At 38.7% G+C, this 22,056-nt stretch overlaps 3 protein-coding genes across 3 annotated transcripts; 2 read left to right on the top strand and 1 right to left on the bottom strand.

Annotated features, from left to right (window-relative positions):
* Window positions 1-844: 844 nt before the first annotated feature.
* On the top strand, window positions 845-2,275 carry GCK72_007965 (uncharacterized protein; the record flags this gene model as incomplete). Its single annotated transcript, XM_003097113.2, has 3 exons — window positions 845-883; window positions 1,029-1,769; window positions 1,820-2,275. The coding sequence occupies 3 exons, from the start codon at window positions 845-847 to the stop codon at window positions 2,273-2,275; spliced, it is 1,236 nt and encodes a 411-aa protein (XP_003097161.2).
* A 2,823-nt stretch (window positions 2,276-5,098) lies between these two features.
* GCK72_007964 (uncharacterized protein) lies at window positions 5,099-8,018 on the top strand (the record flags this gene model as incomplete). Its single annotated transcript, XM_053726564.1, has 6 exons — window positions 5,099-5,711; window positions 5,784-6,043; window positions 6,185-6,425; window positions 6,472-6,599; window positions 7,218-7,533; window positions 7,582-8,018. The coding sequence occupies 6 exons, from the start codon at window positions 5,099-5,101 to the stop codon at window positions 8,016-8,018; spliced, it is 1,995 nt and encodes a 664-aa protein (XP_053590758.1).
* Window positions 8,019-19,022: 11,004 nt separating this feature from the next.
* Window positions 19,023-21,555, bottom strand: GCK72_007963 (uncharacterized protein; the record flags this gene model as incomplete). The annotated part of the gene is made up of 5 exons (XM_003097110.2): window positions 19,023-19,152; window positions 19,718-19,986; window positions 20,048-20,171; window positions 21,203-21,306; window positions 21,472-21,555. 5 exons carry the CDS (start codon window positions 21,553-21,555, stop codon window positions 19,023-19,025), a joined length of 711 nt encoding a protein of 236 aa, XP_003097158.1.
* Between the last annotated feature and the right edge of the window lie 501 nt (window positions 21,556-22,056).

The raw sequence follows: 22,056 nt of genomic DNA, 5'->3' as shown, positions 1-22,056 counted from the left end.
GCTTGGCTGATTTCCTCTATTTGTTGCTGAGACCTGCGGACACAATCGGAATCACAAACTGCTTCTAAAACAAAATAATCAACGTCTCAGTTCTGATTCCTCAGTGTAGACTTACTAACGCAATCCTTTTGTAGTAGCTCCAGAAATTGTTCCTTGTCTTCAAAATTTAGGGAAACTGACACCACAACTCATTTCTATTAGTTGTCAGTACTAATAGCAAGGTTCTGCAAGAAATTCATTTAAATTTTCCACATTTTACCGGTACTAATTACCATAAATATCCAATTTTCGTCGGGAATAGCCAGAATAACAGAAAAATAGATAGTAAGTATTCAAAAATAATCAATAAAAATACAGGGCGACCTCTACATATGAAGTCTTGAAGGTAATATGAAGAGAACTTGTTGGTCGTTGATCATTATAAGGACCCGCGATAACAATTGCTGATAATGAGTCTTCCTCTTTTATCACACACTATTTCTTAACCCTATTGACCGATAATGATGATAACAACAACACTGTTTACACACATCGAAAGGTGGTAGTCTCTAAATTCAGAAAATTCTGAAGACGAAGAAATGAGGATTCTGAATCTGATTTCAGAGATTTTGAATATGGACAGGATGGAGAGAGTTACAAGGTTTTGAAACAGGCGGGATTTTTTGTCCGTTGGAGCGCATTTGCTCATGACTACATTCCCAGAGATCCTTATTCGGGAACATGAGACCATAATTATTGATTTGTGCAGTACAGAATGTCAGTTGCTACTTCGCATAGTCATTTAGTATATATTGTGTGTGCACTGTTCCTCTATTATTGATTCTGAAGGTTTTTTTTTCGAAAAATGAATGGAAAAGTGAATCACGAAATTTCAGTGAAAAAAGTAAGTTTATATGTTTATGGTTTTTTTCAGGTTGTCTTTTCCTATAATTTTGATGAAAATTGGCTGTTTTTCCTGTTTTCTCTACTTAAAACCGGTTTTTAGTCTTAAAATGCCCCATCCTCAACTTCTAGAATCCTATTTTCAGAATTCCCCAGCTCCCATGCTCGACCACAACGAATATTCAGTTCAAGCGATGCTCCATCTCCTTCCCCTCCCACAAACCGAGGGCGCCGATTTGCTTCTCGACGAGGCACGTCTTCATAACAGAAGACGTCGAGTGTCTGGGGATAAAGACGTCGATAAATTGGTTACCACACAGATGGTCAATAATGGTCAAGTGATAATGGAGATGCATGGATATGTTGGAATGGAGAAGGAGAAGCGTGAAGGGAGTACTGTATTTATGTATGAAGGACTGGCGGGAAGAACTATTTCAATTGACACCCGGGAGACAGAGGCGCCTCAAAGATCATGTTGCCCGAATTCAGTTCTCAAACATGTATTGGGATCCAGAACGTTGCTTGGGATAATGGTTGTGGCTATCAAGGATATTCCAAATAATACAGAAGTTACACTGCCATTCAACTCCAATTGGAAGGATTCTGATGTGCCGATCGAGTGTGCGGAACATCAGAAGAATATTTTGGAGTGCCCATTTGAGAAAGAACGACTGAAAGCAGCTGCTCGACGGGTTCCCAAAAAGGTTTCCAAGGACCAACGTCGTCTGGAGGAGGACTCTGAGTTGGAAAAGTACCTGATCAATCAATTATCGGAAATCATCGATGTAAACTCCACAAAACAAGATTTCCAGCTGCCCAGAGAGCTTTTTGACATCTCGAGATGTGCTCCATGGGTTAGAGAAACTGCTGCGAAAAGGAATTCTACAGTAAGTTTTAAAGAGGGAGAGAAAGTTCTGGAATTCCCATACTCTTTCAGTGCCACGACGATAATGATTCACAATTCGATGTTGCACATCAAGAAAAGGAGCAGAAGTTTCATATTCCAGAAGCAGAAGACGTCCCAACTGCTTCGAAGACTCCAGGACCAACACCGTTCGTCAAAACACCCGCAGACATTGCTAGCGTCGTTCCAGAAGCCCCAAAAACAGAAATCCCAGACCGAAGATCCAAATTACTTCATTTGATTCGTCAATCACTCAAAAATGTTGATTTCAAGCTGCCAAATGAGCTTGAAAATGTCTCGAAATGTGCTCCGTGGGTTAGAAAAGCGGAGAAGAAGATGTTGGAAACGAAAAAGAAGGCTGTGACTACTCCAGAAAACTCGGTGTCTTCCGTGAAGATGACACCACTCGCTGATCGTTGTTTGAAGAAGAGAAAGGAGTCAAACGTCATTGAGAAGAATGAGCAGGGAGCCAAGAGACGCCGTATTTAATTGATGTTTGTCTAATTGCTTTTTATTATTAATAAGCTGTAAAATATGTCAAAAAACGATGTAGTTCTTCCAGATAAAAATACAGAAAATTCATGAAAAATAGTCCTGATTTGAGAAAAAACTCATTTTGAACTGTTTCAGTCCCTCTTTGGCTGAAAACGGCTTATTCTGACTAGCAAATTATTTTTTATTGTAAAAGATGTCAAAAAACGATTTGAGCTGGTTCAGAAATACTCAAAATTCATAAAAATTCGGCTAGGCTCATTTCGAACAATTTCAGACCGATTTCTGTTAAAAATAGTTTATTTTATCATGAAAAGTGCAAACAGGCTCTCTATTCTAATAAAAACACATGAAACACGCATGATATTTAAAAAAAATGGCGAGTTTAGAGTGTCTGTCTGTCTGTCATTCGGTCTGTCCAGATTTTTGTCTCTCTTTGCTCAAATAGTACTCAGATATGTATCTGTCTGTCCGAATGTCCTGTTACCAGGAAAAATCCAGAGTTCAGACGCCAGGCTCTGAGATTACCTAAGATCCTCTAAAGTCGTCTCAAATTGGTTCAGATGGTCTAAAATCACTTAAATTACTGAAAATGACTGAAAATTCATCGACTGTACCGAAGAAAGCAATGCAAAGCTCTGATTGCGTTTTCAGTGCCTGGACGCGCCCACGGTGCGCCAGACACTCTTTTTCGGGAAAAAGTGCGAAAAAGCTTCCAAAAACACAAAAAAAGTTCTGTCTGTTTGTCTACACACAGGGGTGCAAAACGTAAGGTCACGTAAACGCGCTCTGTCTCACAGCGGTTGGCACCGTGCCAAAAAAGGACTTGGCTAAGTGCCAAGTTCAAGTTTAGCGTGTGTTTATCGTATCTTTCAATGAAAAACGCGACGCACACGCATCGCGACTCGGCCGGAAAATTCAAAACGTTTCGTTGCGGACCTTACGCCTCGCACCCCTGTGTCTACAGATGTCCAGATATTTCCCTAAGCGGCATAATTAGACTCCCGTCAACATCCTTCACACCGTTCATATACATCTGCATATGTTCCTCAAGATCTGCATATGTTCCTCAGATTAATGACACCGATTATTTTCGCTTATTTGCACAGAGAAACGGCCCCTTTTTGACACGACCCCTGTAGTGGTATCTGATTGACAGAGTAATTATTGTGCACTGTCCCTGTGTGTATAGAGAACACCTCCTCATTGAACACACAGACACATTACCTATTGCCACACTCATCACCTACCTATTGATTTATTTCAAAAGAACATGTTGCGTACAAGTATGACGAAAAAAGTAAGTCCATAGCTTCTGGTAACACTGAAAATAGTGAATTTAATGCAATTTTTCAAAATTTTCAAATAAAAATGAAAAAAAATAGGATATTTTTGCTATAAATTGGGGTTTTGTAATAGGTTTCTCAGAAAAATCAAAAAATCAAAGCAGAACATGGGTTTTCTGGTCAGAATTAGCACAATGTAAGTTTGTGCTTTCGTTTTCAGTATGTTTTCAGTTTTCAAGTGGTTTTTAAAGGCTCTGGCGCACATTTGACGCGTTTTTGTGAGTGTTTACAAATCTTGTTGGCGTCAGGAACACTTTGAACTTAGTGAAACACCTTTATGTTTGGTTTCCAAGCATTTTTACACAAATTTTCACTAAAAAGAGTGTCTGGCGCACCTTTGACGCGTTTTTGTGCATTTTTACCAGTTTTTAGAGTCAGGAACGTTCTGGAGTTGGTCAAATACCTTTATACTTAATTTTCAAGCATTTTAACACAATTTTTTATACAAAAAGAGTGTCTGGCGCACCGTGGGCGCGTTTTTCCTATTCAAAGTCACTTTTAGGCCGATCTTAGACAATCTTAGCTGTTTCCAACCGATCTTAGTCACTCTCAAAAGTTTTTTTGGCTGGAAATATCTAGAAAATCTTAGACGATTTTAAGTGATTTTAGACCATCTGAACCAATTTGAGACGACTTTAGAGGATCTTATTGTTAGGCAATCTCAGCCGATCTTAGCTGATATCAGCGCCTGGCTTCTGAACTCTGGCATACTTTTAACGCGTTTTGACTTCTGATAGGGTTTGCGGTCATGTTAAGTCAAAAGCCAGTTTTCTAGCACAATTTTGAGAAAAACTACCCCAAAGTGATCGCTGTAGGTCTTTCCCCTCCATCTGATCGCGGACATTTCGTTTTTTGGGGTCTGGCGCGTTCTAGGATGTTTTCAACCGCCAATACATTAAATATAATTATGCAACTGGTTGCAACAAACAATGTCAGTTCACATTTTCTTATTTTCAGCAATCACGACTATTAAAAATGGTCTAAAATGATCTAAGATCGTCTAAGATCAGTTAATACCGTCTAAGAACGTCTGAGCTCGGCTAAAATTGGCGAAGACTGTCAAATACCATCTAAACCCATCTAAAACCATTTAAAACGTTTTTAAACCGTCTAAAACCATTTAAAACCGTACAAAACCGTCTAAAACCATTTAAAACCGTACAAAACCGTCTAAAACCATTTAAAAGTTTTTAAACGGTCTAAAACCGTCTAAAACCGTTTGAAACTGTTTGAAACCGTCTCAAACCATTTAAACCGTCTAAAACCGTATAGAACCATTTAAAACCGTCTAAAACCATTTCAAACCGTCTAGAACCGTGTAAAACCGTCTAAAATCGTCTAAGATCGGCTAAGACAGTCTTAGACCCTCTTTCGGTCAGTATAATCCAATCTTAACACTTTTTAACGTGTTTTCAGCTATGCGTCGCGTATCCCAGCTCACATTTTCTTTTATTTTCAGCAATCCCGACAATCAATGCCTCACCACCCACCACCCCGAATCCATCCTATCCCGAAACTCAACGAGTACTCTCAACTCGTCACCCCGCTCCTCGCCAAACTAAAACCCACTCCCGACGCCGACACCCTGCTCCAGACGCTGCGCCATCACAGAAGAGCCCGTCGAATGTTTGTGGAGAGTCAGCAAGAGGGTCTAGTGGCTCAGGAGCCCGTGAGAGTCGGTCAGATGATTATGGAAATGAATGGTTATGTGGCGTTGGCTACGGAAATAGCAACTGGTGATTCTGTCTTCCGGTACGATGGATTGGGATTGAAAAGGCAAATCTGTATTGACACCAGCGCTTTGGGAAACGACACCAAGGTTACCAGAAGGTCGTGTACCCCTAATTCCATTTTGGAGCATGTTCTGGGCTCAGGAGCCACACTTGGAGTTATGATAGTTGCTCAAAAATACATCCCGAGAGATGATGAAGTGACGCTGCCGTTTGATGCAGATTATAAGAATTCTGAAGTTGCGTTGGGGTGTGCTGCGCATCGGGAGGATATTTTGGCGTGTCCGTTTGAGCAGGAGCGTCGGAGTACTCGGCGTCTAAACCAGGAGCGGAAGGATAGCGAAGAGATAGCGGCAAGTTGTTACACTGGCAAAAAAGTTACACTGACCAACCAAATTTAGGATTTTCAGTCTCAAAGAAACATTCCAGAAGGCGTCCCCACGTCGTCAACGGCTCCATCGACACATACCAATTATCGTTCCGTCCCCAGTCGTGCCGAACGAAGAAAAGCGTTGCAAGCTGCCGCCATTTTACCTGCTGATGCACCAAAAACACCATCAGCACCGACCACTATCTCTGCAGCGAAGAGAACACGCCCCTTGCCTGGAAATATGGGAGAGGACATCGAGTGTTCGGAGCAAGGAAAGGAAAATGAATCTGAAAAGAAAAAGGACGCTGAAAGTAGTCCGGTAAGTTTCGGTACTACACTGACCAAATCATTACAATGACAAAAGGTTACATTGACCAATACATATCAATTACAATAAGGTTGTGAGGCTTTAATTACCCTGAAAAAACACAAAAATTAGTCTTAAAATCATTAATTTCAGTCAACGGAGAACAATTTTCTTGTTCAACTGGATTCCCGTTTAATGTCTCAAACTTCAAAATCTGGTGATGTGTCGACAGCAGCTCCATCATCATCTGAAAGTCATCAACCAGCGTCGTCGGCTACTTTTGAAGATACTGCAGCCCCTACCACATCCAAAGTACAGATTAGTCGCCGACTTTCTAATCGTAGTCAAGCTATATCAAAGATACCGACCACATCTTGTCGAAACAGCGAAAGAAGTGAGTTTTTTTGCCTTAAAATTCAATAATTCCTTCAAATTTACAGAAAGTTTACGAGCCCCAGTAGCAAAGAGGCCATGTCCCTGGTCTGGAAATCTGGAAGATGAGGTGGTAGAGAAGGAGCAGAGAAAAGAAAAGAAATCAGAGGAGGTGAGAGGTGCTGTAAGGAGTTCGGTAAGTGATATATACCTTAGCCGATCTTAGACAATCTTAGCCGTTTTTAGACAATCTTAGGCTATTTTAGACGATTTTAGACAATCTTAGACGGTCTCAGACAGTCTTAGAGGATCTTAGACAGTCTTAGAGGATCTTAGACAGTCATAACCGATCTCAACCGATCTTAGACAATCTCAGACGGACTTAGCCAATCTTAGACGGTTTTAAACGATCTTAACCGATCTTAGATGATATTAGACGATCTTAAACAATTTTAAAAACTCTCTCAGCCAAGTTTAACCGTTTTCAACCAATCTCAGTCAATCTTAGCCAATCTTAGCTGTTTTTAGTTAATTCCAGTCGATTTCGGCTGATCTCATACATATTGCAGCGTTTTTTGTGACACGATTGATGAATTTTCAGCCATTTTCAGTCGTTTCATAACGATTACAGGCATTTTTAGCGTATTCAGCAGATTTAGAGGGATTTCAGCCGATCTTGGACGCTTTTAGACAATCTTAGCCGACCTTAGCTGATCTCATCCCAATCTTACAATTAGCCAATCGAAAATTCTAGAACGCGGTGTTTTACAAATTCAAAAATAACAAAACTTAGTCTTAAAACTCTAACTTTCAGTCCTCCGACAATAATGTTCATGTTCAACAGTCTTCTTCACGTCTTCCTTCACAACCAAAGCCTTACTTTTCAAAAACTGAAAATGTGCCGACGTCGTCGCCCGCTTCTGGGAGTTCTGAAGATCCATCCACTCTTGAAGCACGCCATCTTTCAAATATTTCTCAGCGAAGGTCTTCAGCTGCTCCACAGCCAGAAGACGCCCCCGCGTCGTCATCGGCTTCCACAGCGACCCCATCATCTTCTGACCATCGTCTTTCAAATCGTTATCGAGCTGCTTTGGTGACACCTCTCACAACGCGACGTAAGAGCGAAAGACGTAAGTTTGAATTTTCAGAGGCACTATCTAATTTTTGATGATTTTCAGTTATCCCTGCAGCGAAAAAGCCACGTTTCTTACTGGCACCTAGCACTCCTGGCAGCCGTCATGCTTTGAGACACCGTCTAGGCTACTTGGGCACTCTAATGAAAGAAAATGCGACGTGGAACGCGATGGAAGACAATTTCGAGCCACCGAGTGGATGTACCGACGTCACGACATGTTCGGAATGGGCGAAGGAGGCTCCTGAGATCCGACGGGAGGTGGAAGACCAGAATACACCTGGACCGGAATCACGACCACTGGCTGCGTCTTCAAAGCCGAAGTCATCTGTTAACAAGGAGCCACTCGCCAATCGACGCTCTCAGAACAGGGAGGAGCCTGGTACCAGCGGATCGTTGAGTAGCGCTGGTGTCCGTAATGGTACAATCACTGATGTTTTTGATGGAAATGTGTTGACATACAAAAGACGTCGTTATAATTGATTAATGCTTACCCTCCTGTTTCAATTATTCCATATGTAGTACCGTTTATCATAATCACTTTATCAAAGTCAAGTCTCTTTTTTCTTCCTTATTTATTCATACAGTGCTCTTTTTTTTAAATAAATAACTGTTTTTCTCTTTTGAAATGTACATAAATGCTGAAGTTTACCCATCTGACTCACTATTTTTCCACAAAAATGGTATATGGCAATATTCCGAATAATCCCGTCCTAGATCGTGTATGTAAACCAGAAAACATGGAAGATTCCATAAAAATCACAGGGAGAAAACATCCGAAAATGCATGCATGCAGAAGGAGAAAAAAAATATATATATATTTCCGGTTGAAAAGGTCCAACTTTGAGAGCGTGTCATGGTAATACTGATTGCCCCATCAAATAAATTTTTAATGGATCGTACAGATCAAAAGTAGAGCTCCATTTTTGTAGTTGACAACTTTTTTGTACGGACACTCCTTATAGTCATTTTAAGACGGTTTGCACTATTTTGCACTGAAAAGAGTCGATTTGAGGGAGAAATTCCTTTGTCGATATTTACCTTGCTAGGGAGTGTCCGTACAAAAAAGTTGACAACTACAAAAATGGAGTTCTATTCTTGGTCTGTTCGATTTCATAAAAATTTATTTTGTGGGACAGTTAGTTTTACTATGACACACTCTCAAAGTCGAACGTTTTCAACAGAAAAAAGCTAAACTTAATCTACTTTTGAGCGGTACTGTATATTATTAGAAAGCTGCAAAAACGCTGATTTTAAATGTATATTCAGTTTTTGCCTTGGAGGCCTAATATTCAAAAAAAACAAGACATTTAATGCTGAAATTCTGCTGAAAATCGTTCAAAATCTCTGAAAATACCAGAAAAATGATTCAAACCGACTGGAAATCATTTGTCTGATTTTTACAGATTTTAGACACAGACATTGTTTTGAAAAATAAAAAATCACTGAAATCAGTTAAATATGATCTCAGATTGGTTCGAATTGTTATATGAACCGATCTGTAACAATTCAACAGATGCAGTTTTGTCCTCCTTTAGCTCCTCATTTTTTCAATCTATCCTTAATCTAATAAATCCGCTAAGAAAAAAAAACTTTTTATTCCTGCGGGTCAGCAAAAACGAAAGTGATACCCATCTCCGCTTGCCTGTTACCCTCATTAATCACTTTCTTTTCAAAAAAAAAATCATGTCCCCTGCTCTGTCACAGGTTGTCTGAAAATCAGCCGCGTCAAAAGTATAGCGCGTTTTTGGATTTTGTGGCTCCGAGCGCTGAAAATCAAATAAAAATATGAAATTTGTTTATAATTAGTTGTCGGTGACTTATTTATGTTATTTCCTATCAAAATTTATCCGAGAAACTGATTTTCTCCGGCGAAAACTGCTCAATTTAGCAAACCATCCCATTTGAGGCATCTCCATGATTGTTATCGATTGGTAATTTTGTAAAACGTGGAATCTGATACTGAACACTTGTCAAAAATACACTTCTGGACTTTGTGGTTTATTTTAGTGATCAATCAACCTTTTTGAGAGCCATTTTCCATCTACCCGGCTCGATCAGATTGACTCCCTGAGATCTGTTTGAGGCATCCTAGGCGAACTTTGCTTCGCAGAATCGAGAAAATCAATTCTTCAAACTTTGTAATGATTTAGAAACACTGGTAAGAACATTGCCAGCTTATTTTTGATCAAAAAACATTCAAGCAGTTTCCAGTTGTGACGGTGTAGCTCACACTGTAACAATGCACATGTTTGATTTTGGCCTGCACGAAGGCGTTTCGAGAGTAATCAAGAAACATCTTTTCCGGTGACAGGAAACATTTGATTTTGTTTGTTAATCTCATTTTCAATATTTTCACACCATTCGAAAGTTGTTCAACGCGCATATCTTTTCTGGAGACACGGAGTGCGATAAGCAACTTTCTGGTAGTGTGCGGATATTACTACAGATCTGTTGAGGTGTTATAACTTCGGAGCGGACTGTAGGTAACACAACTTTTTGTCATGAAAGTCTTAAAAATATTGCTCACAAGCGATCCAGACTCCCTTCTGTTCCATAAAGACATTTTTTGTTCCGCTATGAGCCAAAGTTCGCCTAGGATGCCTCAAACAGATCTCAGGGAGTCAATCTGATCGAGCCGGGTAGATGGAAAATGGCTCTCAAAAAGGTTGATTGATCACTAAAATAAACCACAAAGTCCAGAAGTGTATTTTTGACAAGTGTTCAGTATCAGATTCCACGTTTTACAAAATTACCAATCGATAACAATCATGGAGATGCCTCAAATGGGATGGTTTGCTAAATTGAGCAGTTTTCGCCGGAGAAAATCAGTTTCTCGGATAAATTTTGATAGGAAATAACATAAATAAGTCACCGACAACTAATTATAAACAAATTTCATATTTTTATTTGATTTTCAGCGCTCGGAGCCACAAAATCCAAAAACGCGCTATACTTTTGACGCGGCTGATTTTCAGACAACCTGTGACAGAGCAGGGGACATGATTTGAAATTTTCGACAAAACTTCTCATTATAGGTTTTCTGTGACGCCGGATCGAATGGCATTAACCATTTTCTCATGCCGATTGCAGCAAGTCCAGAAACGCAAAAAATCGAGGGGGCGCTATACTTATGACGCGCACTGTATATTCGTTATTTATTTATACTATTATGGAGGTAAGCGATTTTTTAAAAAAGTATTTCATTTTGTAGTTGACAATAGCAAGAACGGGTTAGGGCATCATTCATAAAGGAGCCGAAAATATCTAAGTAGTAAAAAAATGATCAATTACGAAAATAAAGCTCTAGGTTTGATCGGCACACCGTACTTTTTGAGTTCTTAGTTTATTTAGCAAAATTTATTAGAAATAGGTTCAAAAACTTTGAAAACGCCTGAAAAATGCTTATTGTCTCCTACTTAGGAGCCCGGATGATCTGGCAGTGAAACTTTTGAATTTCAGACAACAATTCATTAAAAATGCGCCCAAAAACTCTAACATGCCATAGAAACGCCTAAAACGTATAATATACCTTATTAAAAACGTTTTTAAAGAAATCACGCCACTGATTGTCCCCCGCAAAGTAAATCATGTATAGACCATACAGAACAAAGGTAGAGCTCTATTTTTGTAGTTGACAACTTTTTTGTACGTACACTCCAAAGCAAGTTACAGTATTTTCTCCCTCAATCGACCAATTTCAGTGCAAAATGGTTCAAACCGCCCTAAAATGACTATAAGGAGTGTCCGTAGAAAAAAGTTGTATTTGTATTTATTTATTGTAGGAGGGAACATGCCACTTATGCTACACCAGTAAAAGGGAGATAACCGGAGAAATACATGAATAGAGGTGAAGGGGCTAAGAAGAATGTAAACTGTACGATAATTATAGAAGATTTAAACAGATAGGAAGAAGAATGAAGGTATGGTAGAAGATAAATAATATAGGAAGCGAGGGGGCGTAGATAATGAGCAATTGGGCCAGACCACCAGTTAATGAGATTGTATGGAGAAGAAATAGGGCGATTTTACCGGAGGAAGGTAAGACAACGTCTGAGACAATCATTTCACTCGTTGGTAGGGGAAGCCTGGCAGCGGCCGACCCAACAACAGAGCTACTTTGAGAGATATTATGCCTTCGCTTTTGGGTGCTCAGAGCCTTAGACAAGGTGTCCAAGTGGATTGCTGTGAGAATCCTAAAGCTACTTCGCATTCCTACTCCGATCACCTTTGAGGTTTATGTAGGGTGGTGGATGGTCGGGAACAATTGCAGAAGATAATAATACAAGGATAGAGTAAGAAGGATACGCAGAAGAGACCGGGCTGTTTTGTTGGGTAATGAGGCAAGAAAACGGAATGTGATGAGTGGTGAATACAATACGGTGGGAGAGAGGGTATGAGACAAGGGTAGAGAGCTGAGCAGATAAGAACTAGTAATTAAGATCGCTAAGAGTAAGATAGTTTTGTAATGGAAGGGCACGAAGCCGAGTTCTAAAGCAATCAGGTGTAGGGATAGAGATAAAAATACTCTCAGGAAGAGAATTCCAACAAGCAAGGGATCGAATGGATAGATATTGGGAAAAACATTTATATTTGTTCGGGAGAGTAGTTCTGACATAGTATTTGTGTCTCCTTAAATGGCTCAGCTTCGGATAAGTATAGAACAGATGATTCGGCATTTCGACGTCCTTTGTAACTAAGCATTTGTAAATAAATGATAAATCAGCTAATAGTCTTCGATATTCTAAGGATTCGAATCCGCATTCCTGAATTGCATTGAAATATCCATTGTACACTTTTCCGAATTTTTTATAGCATCTATAAATGAACGTCAACTACAAAAATGAAGGTCTACCTTTGTTCTGTATGGTTTATACATAATTTACTTTGTGGGACAATACCGCAAGGTCATTCTCAACTAAAAAAGACAAATTGAGTATCTTACTGCACAGTACTGTATTTCAGACAGCAGCACTCACTCGCATCATGTTTGAAAGAAGGCGAAAACGTTACACTCATTTTGCAACGATTAAAAGAACACGACACTAAAGCGGAACGGTGAAAATCGGTTAACGAAAGGATTAACATCTAAATCTTTGTTACACATTAAAAACAAAATTTGTTGCGGATATAGCCGTATTTTTTATTCCTGATTGTCTTTGGAAACTGTTTTTGTTGATTTATCCTGATTTCATTTTTTGAAAAATTGATGCCCCAAAGACATCTGCAAATAGTCCCTCAACTGTTTCAGTCTCAAAAACTATTTTGTTACTTTGGAGACAAGGCTGTCACACGACGGGCCATAGGACTTTCTCTTTCATGATGTAGAGTTTTTCATGCATTTTGCACATCATTCAATTTTCTTGTTTTAACCTTTCATATTGCTATCTCGTTTCCCTCAGTTTTCCAAATTTAAAAAATTTTTTTGAACGAAATCACCGTAGAGTGTGATTTTGTTTTCAAAAAATTTTTATGGCAACTCTCTTTTAAGTTATCAGTTCGCTCCCTTGTGTGTACCCAGTGATTTTGACAGATTTCTGACGGTTTTCCATATAAAACAAGAAAAATATTTTTAGACTGCGACTGTTCCCTATTCGGAAATAAAAATAAATCATTCCCCCCACCCCTTTACTTTTTATTGTATTTTAATTTATATTTAATTTACTCAATAAACCTGTATTATACACTGAACAACTTGTTGATATAACTATGTAAAACAGAATTGGAGGACTGAATTCACTCTAGATGCACCATAATTCACGACAAAATGCACAAAGTTTCAAACATCCTCTAAAAACTTCCCCCTGACCTAAAAAACCGAATAAAACCCAATTTTCCACTTAAAATGCTGTCCAGACACCATTTTCACTCAAAAAATCCTCTTTTTCGTTTTCAAAGCGGCTTCATCTCTCCCCAAGTCGACGGTGTGTTCGGTGAATGGCCTCGCAAGTAAATTTGTGTGTTTATGCAAAATAATGTCTGGTGTGCAGTGTCTATAACTCACACTCGTTGTCTGATCCCTCTCGCTCCCTCTCTTCATTTCCGTCTTCTCTTCTTTTCTGTCATATGCATAACAAATCGATGGCTTACCGGGATAGCCGTCAAAAAAAAATATATCTTCCTATTTTTATTGAAATCTAATTACTTTTTTCTGTTATTCTGTTATTTGGGCTTCTGGTCCAGAAATTTTTGGTAAGCTTTTTCAATTTTTTTTTAACTTTCATACTTTTCAAGGCCCCGGTATTTTGGCGCCTCAGCTGTTTTTCAAAATTTTCATATTTCAAATAATCAAATTTACAGAGCGCTCAAAATTGGAAGGCCTCAGCAAGGAGAGCAAATTGATTTGAAGGAATAAAACCACCGAACGTAAGTTAAAAAAAACTGAATTTAATCACGATTTTTTCGAATTCAGAACGAAACAGCCACCAGGTCTCATATTCTCCACCGGTGATAAAGAATTTAGCTAAACGAGGACACAACAACAGGTAAATAATTAAATTTCCGATAATTATATGCTAATTTTGTCATTTTAATCCGAAAAAACAACGAAAAAACAGTTCAGTAAATTTTTGGCGTTTTTGACCAATTCTCACCGGCTTTTTCCGGTTTTAGTCAATTCCCCTGAAAATTTGATTGTAGCTTTCGCGTCAAGCTGGGAAATGCGCTCTACTGATAATCCTTCGTTCATTTTGTCATTTTCTGTGCAAAAATGACAGAATTAGCATTAGATTGTCAGTAGAACGCAGTTGTCAGAGAGAATATATAATTTTTGGCGTTTTTGAACGATTCTCACCGTTTTTTGCCAAAAAACGATTTTTTTTTCAGAAAATTTTTTCGGCTCGCTTCTGGAGCGCAGCGTTCGCCGGTGACATGGGGTACCCGGAGTACAATATTCTCATCACCAAGGTCGAGGAGATGGGCTTTCCCACGGTAAGTAATAGAGATTTGAAATTCGCAAAAAAAGAAAAAGAAGTTAAATTATTTCCAAAAATTTTCAGAAGGACGCCATAATCGCTCTCTCCGAATGCGAAGGTTGAGGAGGCCGCCGTTTTTTTTGTTTTTTGCCCCTAATTATGTAAAAAGAAATGTTAAATAAACTTATACCTATTAGTTCTCTTTTTGTTAAATAACAATCCGCAACGCGACCGCAACGCATCTGACTACAGATATATGACAGAATTATCGGTAGGGCGCACTTATGATAGGATTTTCTGAGTGAAAATGATGTCTGGAGAGGTTTTTGAGTGGAAAATTGGGTTTTCAGGGGTTTTTTAGGTCCGGGGAGGGTTTTTAGAGGATTTTTGGAAATTTGTGCGTTTTGTCGTAAAATATGGTGCATCTACAGTAACCCGATATGAAAAATTGCGATTTTTGGTTATTTTCCGTGGGTTTCCCTTTTTTCAATGTCAAAATCGGAGGTTTCAGTGCTTTTATGATTAAGAAATCCAGTTTTAGAAAAATGCTGCACTTTTTCGTGAGATTTGGTGCATCTACAGTAACCTGATACGAAAAACCGCAAGTTCTAGTAATTTTACGCTGTTTTTAGTCATTTTCAATGTCTTTATCAAAGTTTCCATGCATTTTAGCCTCAAAAACTGGTTTTAAAAAACTTGTGCATTTTGTCGTAAGATATGGTGCATCTACAGTAATCCAATACCAAAATTGTGATTTTTTTTTGTTTTTTTACCGTTTTTTTGCCGTTTGGAGCTGATTTTGGTTTAAAAAATTGAGTTTTTCAGTTTTTCTAGTTTTTCAAGCTTAGAAATCGAATTTGTGCATTTATGGTGCATTGGGGTTACAGTATTCGCACAGAAACCGATCTACAGTAACCCGAGATGACATTTTTCGATTTTCAGCTCATTTTTAAACAAATTCAACGGTTTTTGTGTAAAATTTCAAAGGATTTTACAACAAACCACTTGTTTACTATCGAAGAGCGATCCATTCGGTGGATAGCTGTCTTCTTCACAGTATTTGCGCAACGGTTGGCACAGTGATGTGAAGGGGACGCTCCAGATACCCTTCGGTTTAGCTCAACCTTTATCCGATCCCTCGGACTTGGGGTTACGGTAGGATAAGGATATAAAAATAAGACGTTTAGTTGTTGAGTATATATGTGTTTATTATGAATGGTTAAATATCGAGTAGAGTAACTCTAGTGAGATCCAGAACTACAGGTATACTGTCATTCGGGATCTCTCCTCTGAACAGGTGACATTTCAGAGCTCGAGTTCTCTCTAAACTAAAGGAAAGAGAGGGCGCCGTCCCTGCTCTTTAGAGGAGGGGCGGGACCTGTCTCCTCCGTCTCTCCTCTTGGTGGTGGGCCGCTAAGAGGAGAGGATTGCGAAAGAGGGGAAGTCAGACTAGAGTCTGGTTCACAGTGCCAAAAAAGACTACCCAAGAGCTCTCTATGGCCGCGACGCGCCCGCAACGCGTCTCGTCTGCTCCCTCTCTCGCTCTCTCTCTTCTCTCTCGTCATTCGTTCATTACATTTCGATGGCTTACCGGGATAGCCGTCAAAACTATGTTCTCCTTATTTTTATTGAAATCTAATTACTTTTTTCTGTTATTCTGTTATTTGGGATTCAGGCTCTGGTCCTGAATTTTCGGTAAGGTTTTTTTCAAACTTGTTATATATCATTTGAAAACTGGCGACAGAAAATTTTTTCATTATTTAAAAAATTAAACTAATTCTAAAACTAGCATAGTAATATGATTATAACTAATCAATTTTCGTGGTCCGTGAATGTTCAGCATTTCATTTCAGCATACTGGCAAACCGGGCGTGTGACTCTCTTAAAACTCAATATTATGAGCTGAAAAATATACCAAAATGAAGATCTCGACGAGTTCTATGTCCGTGGCCTACTACGGGCCGAATGCCTATTCGTTAATGTGTTGCGGGCCGGGCTAGAATGGCTTTTTTGTCACTTTTTCCCGGCCCGCGGCACATTAACGAAAAGGCATCCGGTTCGTATTATATCAGTGACATAGAACTCGTCGAGATCTACATTTTGGTATGTTTTTCAGCTCATAATATTGAGTTTGAAGCGAGTTACGAGCAGACCCGGTTTGCAAGTATGCATTTTAGTGCTAAATACACTAATTAGTTCTCATTTAGTTATTCCGATTCAAAATGACTCGATTGTAGAGGATGTTGAATAAATGATGCCAAGTATTCGAAAAATAAGCACAAAAACTGAATTGGTTCATTTTCAGGACCCCTAATAAGACGACAACTTGGTGGTGCATCCGGAGACTTCTGCCACTTCGAGGAACGTCGAAAAAACACTCGTCGAATCGGCTCTTCCCTGGGTCCATGCAGTAAGTTTTTGAGAGTTTTTACACTACTGCAAAAAATGAGCTGAAAAGCATAAAAACACGAAAAAATATCACATTTTCAGCTAAAATCACTAAAATTTAGCTGTTTTGTACAGTTTTTATAATAAAAACAAGTTTTTGAGTAGGTTTGTGATTGGCAAAATGTATTCTTTTAGGTATGTCTATGAAATGGCTGTGATTCGTTCTGAGGATGAAAACTACGAATTGTACTTCGACGGGACAGGGAACGGATTTGATATTATTCTCGGAAGAATAAAACGCTGCAAATATAACTGAAAGACGTAATTATTTATAATCATTGTATTTGACAATCTCTTTTATTTTTCAGATATATTTGGGAGTAGAATGGGTCGGCTCAAAAAAACGTCCAAAAAATTGAAAGGAACAATCGGTGATGTAATAAAGTAAGCATATACAGCATAGTTGTCCGGAATCCGGATTCCAGAATTCCGGGTTTTTTTGACATTCCGGTTCCGGATTCCGGATTCCGGAAAATGAACATTTTCATTCCGATTCCGGATTCCGGACTCCGGCTTTTTGAATTTTTTTTCCGGAATCCTGAATTTTAAATTTTAAAATTTTTTTGAGTTTTAAAGACAACTGCATTACTTCTTTTTCGGTTTTGAACCTCAAAAGTAGTTTTAAACTTTATATATCATTAGAAACACTCGAAAAATGACTTGGCCTTGCAAATTTATCGAATCATTCCGGATTCCGAGAAATTCCGGAATTCCGGGTTTTTTCGTCATTCCGGTTCCGGATTCCGGAAAATGAAAAATCGCATTCCGTACAACTCTGATATACAGTACTGGTCATAAAGAATGCGACACTTGCAGATATATTGGGGAGTAGAATGGCTCGGCTCGGGTTTTTACCGATTCAACAGTTCATTTTAGTGTTAATCACTCTAATTACACCATTTTCATAAGCAAATCGCTTACATTTTCTACCAAAAACTTAGAATTTCTGCATTTTCAAGAGATATACGAATAAATGAACAAAAATAGTTTTGAAAATTGAAAATATAGTTCTTTACATTTTTGTTTTAATTTCAGATAGTTTGTGGAAATCAAATTGAAATTGTTTGGAACGAAACGGAGTCCCGCGCAATCGGAAAGGACCTCGAAAAACTACCAAGAACACAAAGAAGTCATAAATTTTTGTTTTTCATCACTAATTATGTAAAAAGGAATGTTAAATAAACTTATAATCAACCTATTATGAATTCATTTTTATCTGTGCATGAGAAGTCCGCGCCGCACTTACGCGGCGGCCACGCCCACCCCGATTTTAACGCTGCGTTCAATTTTTGAACACTGCCGCAAGAAATGGGCGTGACCGCCGCGTGAGTGCGGCGCGGACTTCTTATGAACAGATAAAAATGAATTCATAATATATCTCTCTTTTTTTGTTAAATGAAAAACCGCGACGCGACCGCAACGCAAGACTTCAGAATTATGACTGAATTATCGGAGGGGGCACTTGTTTTTACCGCTTTCAAACAGTTCTCTTGAAAAATCTGGCCATAGCTTCCGCGTCCTACTGGCAAGTGCGCTCTACCGATAACCTTTCGTTAATTTAGTCATTTTCGGTTGAAAAACAACAAAATTTACGTTAGATTATCATTAGAGCGCACTTGCCAAACGGAATTTGTAACTTTTGGCGTTTTTGAACAATTCTCACTGGTTTTAGTCATTCCGCCAGAAAAATTTGTGCATAGCTTCCGCGTCAAACTGGCAAGTGCGCTCTACTGATAATCTTTCGTTAATTTAGTCATTTTCGGTCAAAAACAACAAAATTTACATTAGATTGTCTGTAGAGCGCACTTACCAAAAAGAAAACGTAATTTTTACCGGTTTTAGTCATTTTCTCTGAAAAATTTGGGCATAGCTTCCGCGTCAAACTGGCAAGTGCGCTCTACTGATAACCTTTCGTTAATTTAGTAATTTTCGGTCAAAAACAACAAAATTAAGATTAGATTGTCTGTAGAGCGCACTTGCCAAACACGTTACTGTATTTTCTTGCATTTTCGACTCTCAACTATCACAAAATTTATATTGAGATTTACGAAAAGCGTTTGCAAGCAAGATAAGACAATTGTTTCAAGCGGAATGTATATAAAATCTTGTTTTTTCTTTCATCAGATTACTGTGGAGTGATTGTAGACTCTCCATTCGCTGTGACAATCTTCAAAAGTGCTCCAGAAGATGGGCGGGACGACGATTCGGTCGTCCATTTGAGAAGATTCTCAGAGATGAACGAGAGTGGCGTCCAGCTGCAAAAACGTCAATGTGGTAAGTGCGCTCTATTGATAATCTGGTGTTAATTTAGTCAATTTTAGGATAAAAATAGCAAAATTAACACTAAACTATCAATAGAGCGCACTTGCCAAACGGAATTCGTAATTTTTGGCATTTTTGAACAATTTTCACTGTTTTTTACCAGTTTTAGACAGTTTGGATGAAAAATTTGAGCATAGCTTCCGCGTCAAAGTGGTAAGTGCGCTCTATTGATAATTCGGTGTTAATTTTGTCATTTCTGATCTAAAAATGACAGAATTAACACCAGATTATCAATAGAGCGCACTAGCCAAACGGAATTTGTGATTTTTGGTTTTTTTTGAACAATTTTCACTGTTTTTTACCGCTTTTAGACAGTTCGTCTGAAAAATTTGAGCAAAGCTTCCTCCTATCAGCAGCAAATGCGCTCTATTGATAATCTGATGTCAATTCAGTCATTTTCAGGCGGACAATGACAGAATTGACACCAGATTATCAATAGAGCGCACTAGCCACACAAATTTTCAATTTTTCTGGATTTTGGTAGATCAAATCCGCTACCTCGAATGATCCGCCTTTGGCATCCACTTCCGATTCATTTCGGTATCCAAAGTGACGGGAAGAATGGTTAAAACCGATGAGTTTTCCGGTAGTCCCGAATCTTTTTCAGCCAAAGAGGCGGTCAAATGATGGACGGCCGCTTTGGCCATACCGTAACCGATCATTGACGGTGTGGGGCCGGTAGCGGCGGCGGCTCCAGTCAGTTGGAGGAGACCACCTGGTTTCAGATGGGTGGTGGCGAGTTTCGCGGCGATCGCCGAGCTCCAGACCTGGAATTTTCCAAAATTTTCAAATTTTCAAGAAAAAATTTATCCGGATGTCCATCCTTACCGATTGTTTAATCATTAAATCCGCATTTTTGACAAAGTCCTTCGAGGAGGCGGAGCCTCCAGCCCATCCACCGGCAACACAGAATACACCGTCGACTTGGGCGCCTTGGAGAGAGGAAGCTGCTCTGAAAATGGGATTTTCAGAGTGAAGATGGTATCTGGAGAGGTTTTTGAGTGGAAAATTGATTTTTATGCGGTTTTTTAGGTCAGGGGGAAGTTTTTAGAAGATTTTTGAAAATTTGTGCATTTTGTCGTAAACTATGGTGCATCTACAGTAACCCAGTGTCAAAATTCATGGTTTTTCCTAATTTTTGCTGTTTGGATCTGATTTTACTATAAAAATTGAGATTTTCATCAGTTCTCTGGTCTAGAATCAGTCTTTTGGGGATTTTTCAAAATTTGTGCATTTTGTCGTAAAATATGGTGCATCTACAGTAACCCGATATGTAAAATCGCGATTTTCAGCGATTCATAGTGGATTTCGCCTATTTTCGATGTCAAAATCAAAGGTTTTAATGGTTTTCAGCAAAAAAATTCATTTTTTGAAATTTTGTGCATTTTGTCGTAAAATATGGTGCGTCTACAGTAGCCCGACATGAAAAATAGCGAGTTTCACGTCGTTTTCAGACGACTTTAATGTCGGAATCATAAATGTCAGCGATTTTCACTTCAAAATCTAGATTTTTTAAAATCTATGCATTTTGTCGTAAAATACGAAGCATCTACAGTATCCCGATATGAAAAATTACGATTTTTACTTATTTTCCGTAGTTTTCGCTTATTTTCAATGTCAAAATCCACAATTTCAGTGCGTTTTAACCTCAAAAACGGGTTTTTTGAAAATTTGTGCATTTTGTCGTATGATATGATGCATCTACAGTAACCCGATATGGAAAATCGCGATTTTCAGCGATTTATAGTAGATTTCGACACCTAAATTGAAGTTTTCTCCGTTTTTGAGCTTAGAAATCAAATTTGTGCATTTTTTTCGTAAATTATGGTGCATCGTTAGTGCAGAGACCAATCTACAGTAACCCGATATCAATTTTTTCGATTTTCAGCTTATTTTCAGCTATTTTTACGGTTCTTAGCGTATAAATTCAAAAATTTCCCATTTTTTTCCAGACATGGTGCACCGGTCCCCCGCCAAACTCACTGTTCCAATATCGATTGCTCTTGTTCGACCCAATTTTTGGAGGCGTCCACTAGAATATTGCTGTCGGCATGGTCATTGGCACTCAGGTCGATGTTTAGGACGGTCTGGAAAAAATTTGAGAAATTTTCTGAAAATTTTGAAAAAAAAATCTTCGAAAAAAAAATTTTTTTTTGCAATTTTTTTTACTAAGTAGGGGTAAAAAGACGCGTAGATTACGAATTTTCAGTTGTTTTTCTGTGATTTTATCGATTTTTTGGTGTAAAACTCACATATCCATTTTTCTTGAAAAACTCCAAAATCGCCGAGCCGAGAGCTCCCTTTCCACCGTAGACGATCACTTTTCCGGAGGACATTTCTGGAAATCAATCGATAATTTTGAATAGTTTGTAGATCACAAATAAACACCACGTGTACACTACAAGAACGATAAAATGGAATGGTTTTGGGGGTTGGAGGACAAATTTGCGCGCCGTCAAGGTCATTTTTAATGTGATACTGGTATCTTGATGTTGGAGACGTTGAGAAGTGATAAAATTGATGGGAAATGCAAAAAAATTGGGGAAAATTGGTGGGGAATGAAGGGAAATCGATTAAAAATCACAGAGAAATTTGGAAAAAAATAAATGATTTTTAGTCTTTTGAAGTTTTTTCGAAAAATTCATGACATTCAAAGAATTTTGATATATCAATCGATAGCCCTTTTTCTGGCGCTTCTAGGGATATACAATTTATAACAGAAAATTCACATTTCTGGAAGCAGAAGACGTCAGAAGACCATGAGAAAAAATTCGCAACGGTGGGAAAAATGCAAACGCGCTCCACGGTCACGTGTGAGAGAGTGGAGGGTGCAGAGA

Source organism: Caenorhabditis remanei, chromosome II, assembly GCF_010183535.1.
Source record: "Caenorhabditis remanei strain PX506 chromosome II, whole genome shotgun sequence".
NCBI lineage: Eukaryota > Metazoa > Nematoda > Chromadorea > Rhabditida > Rhabditidae > Caenorhabditis > Caenorhabditis remanei.
The sequence above is the reverse complement of the archived record's forward strand: the minus strand, read 5'-3'. Positions and strand labels throughout refer to the sequence as shown.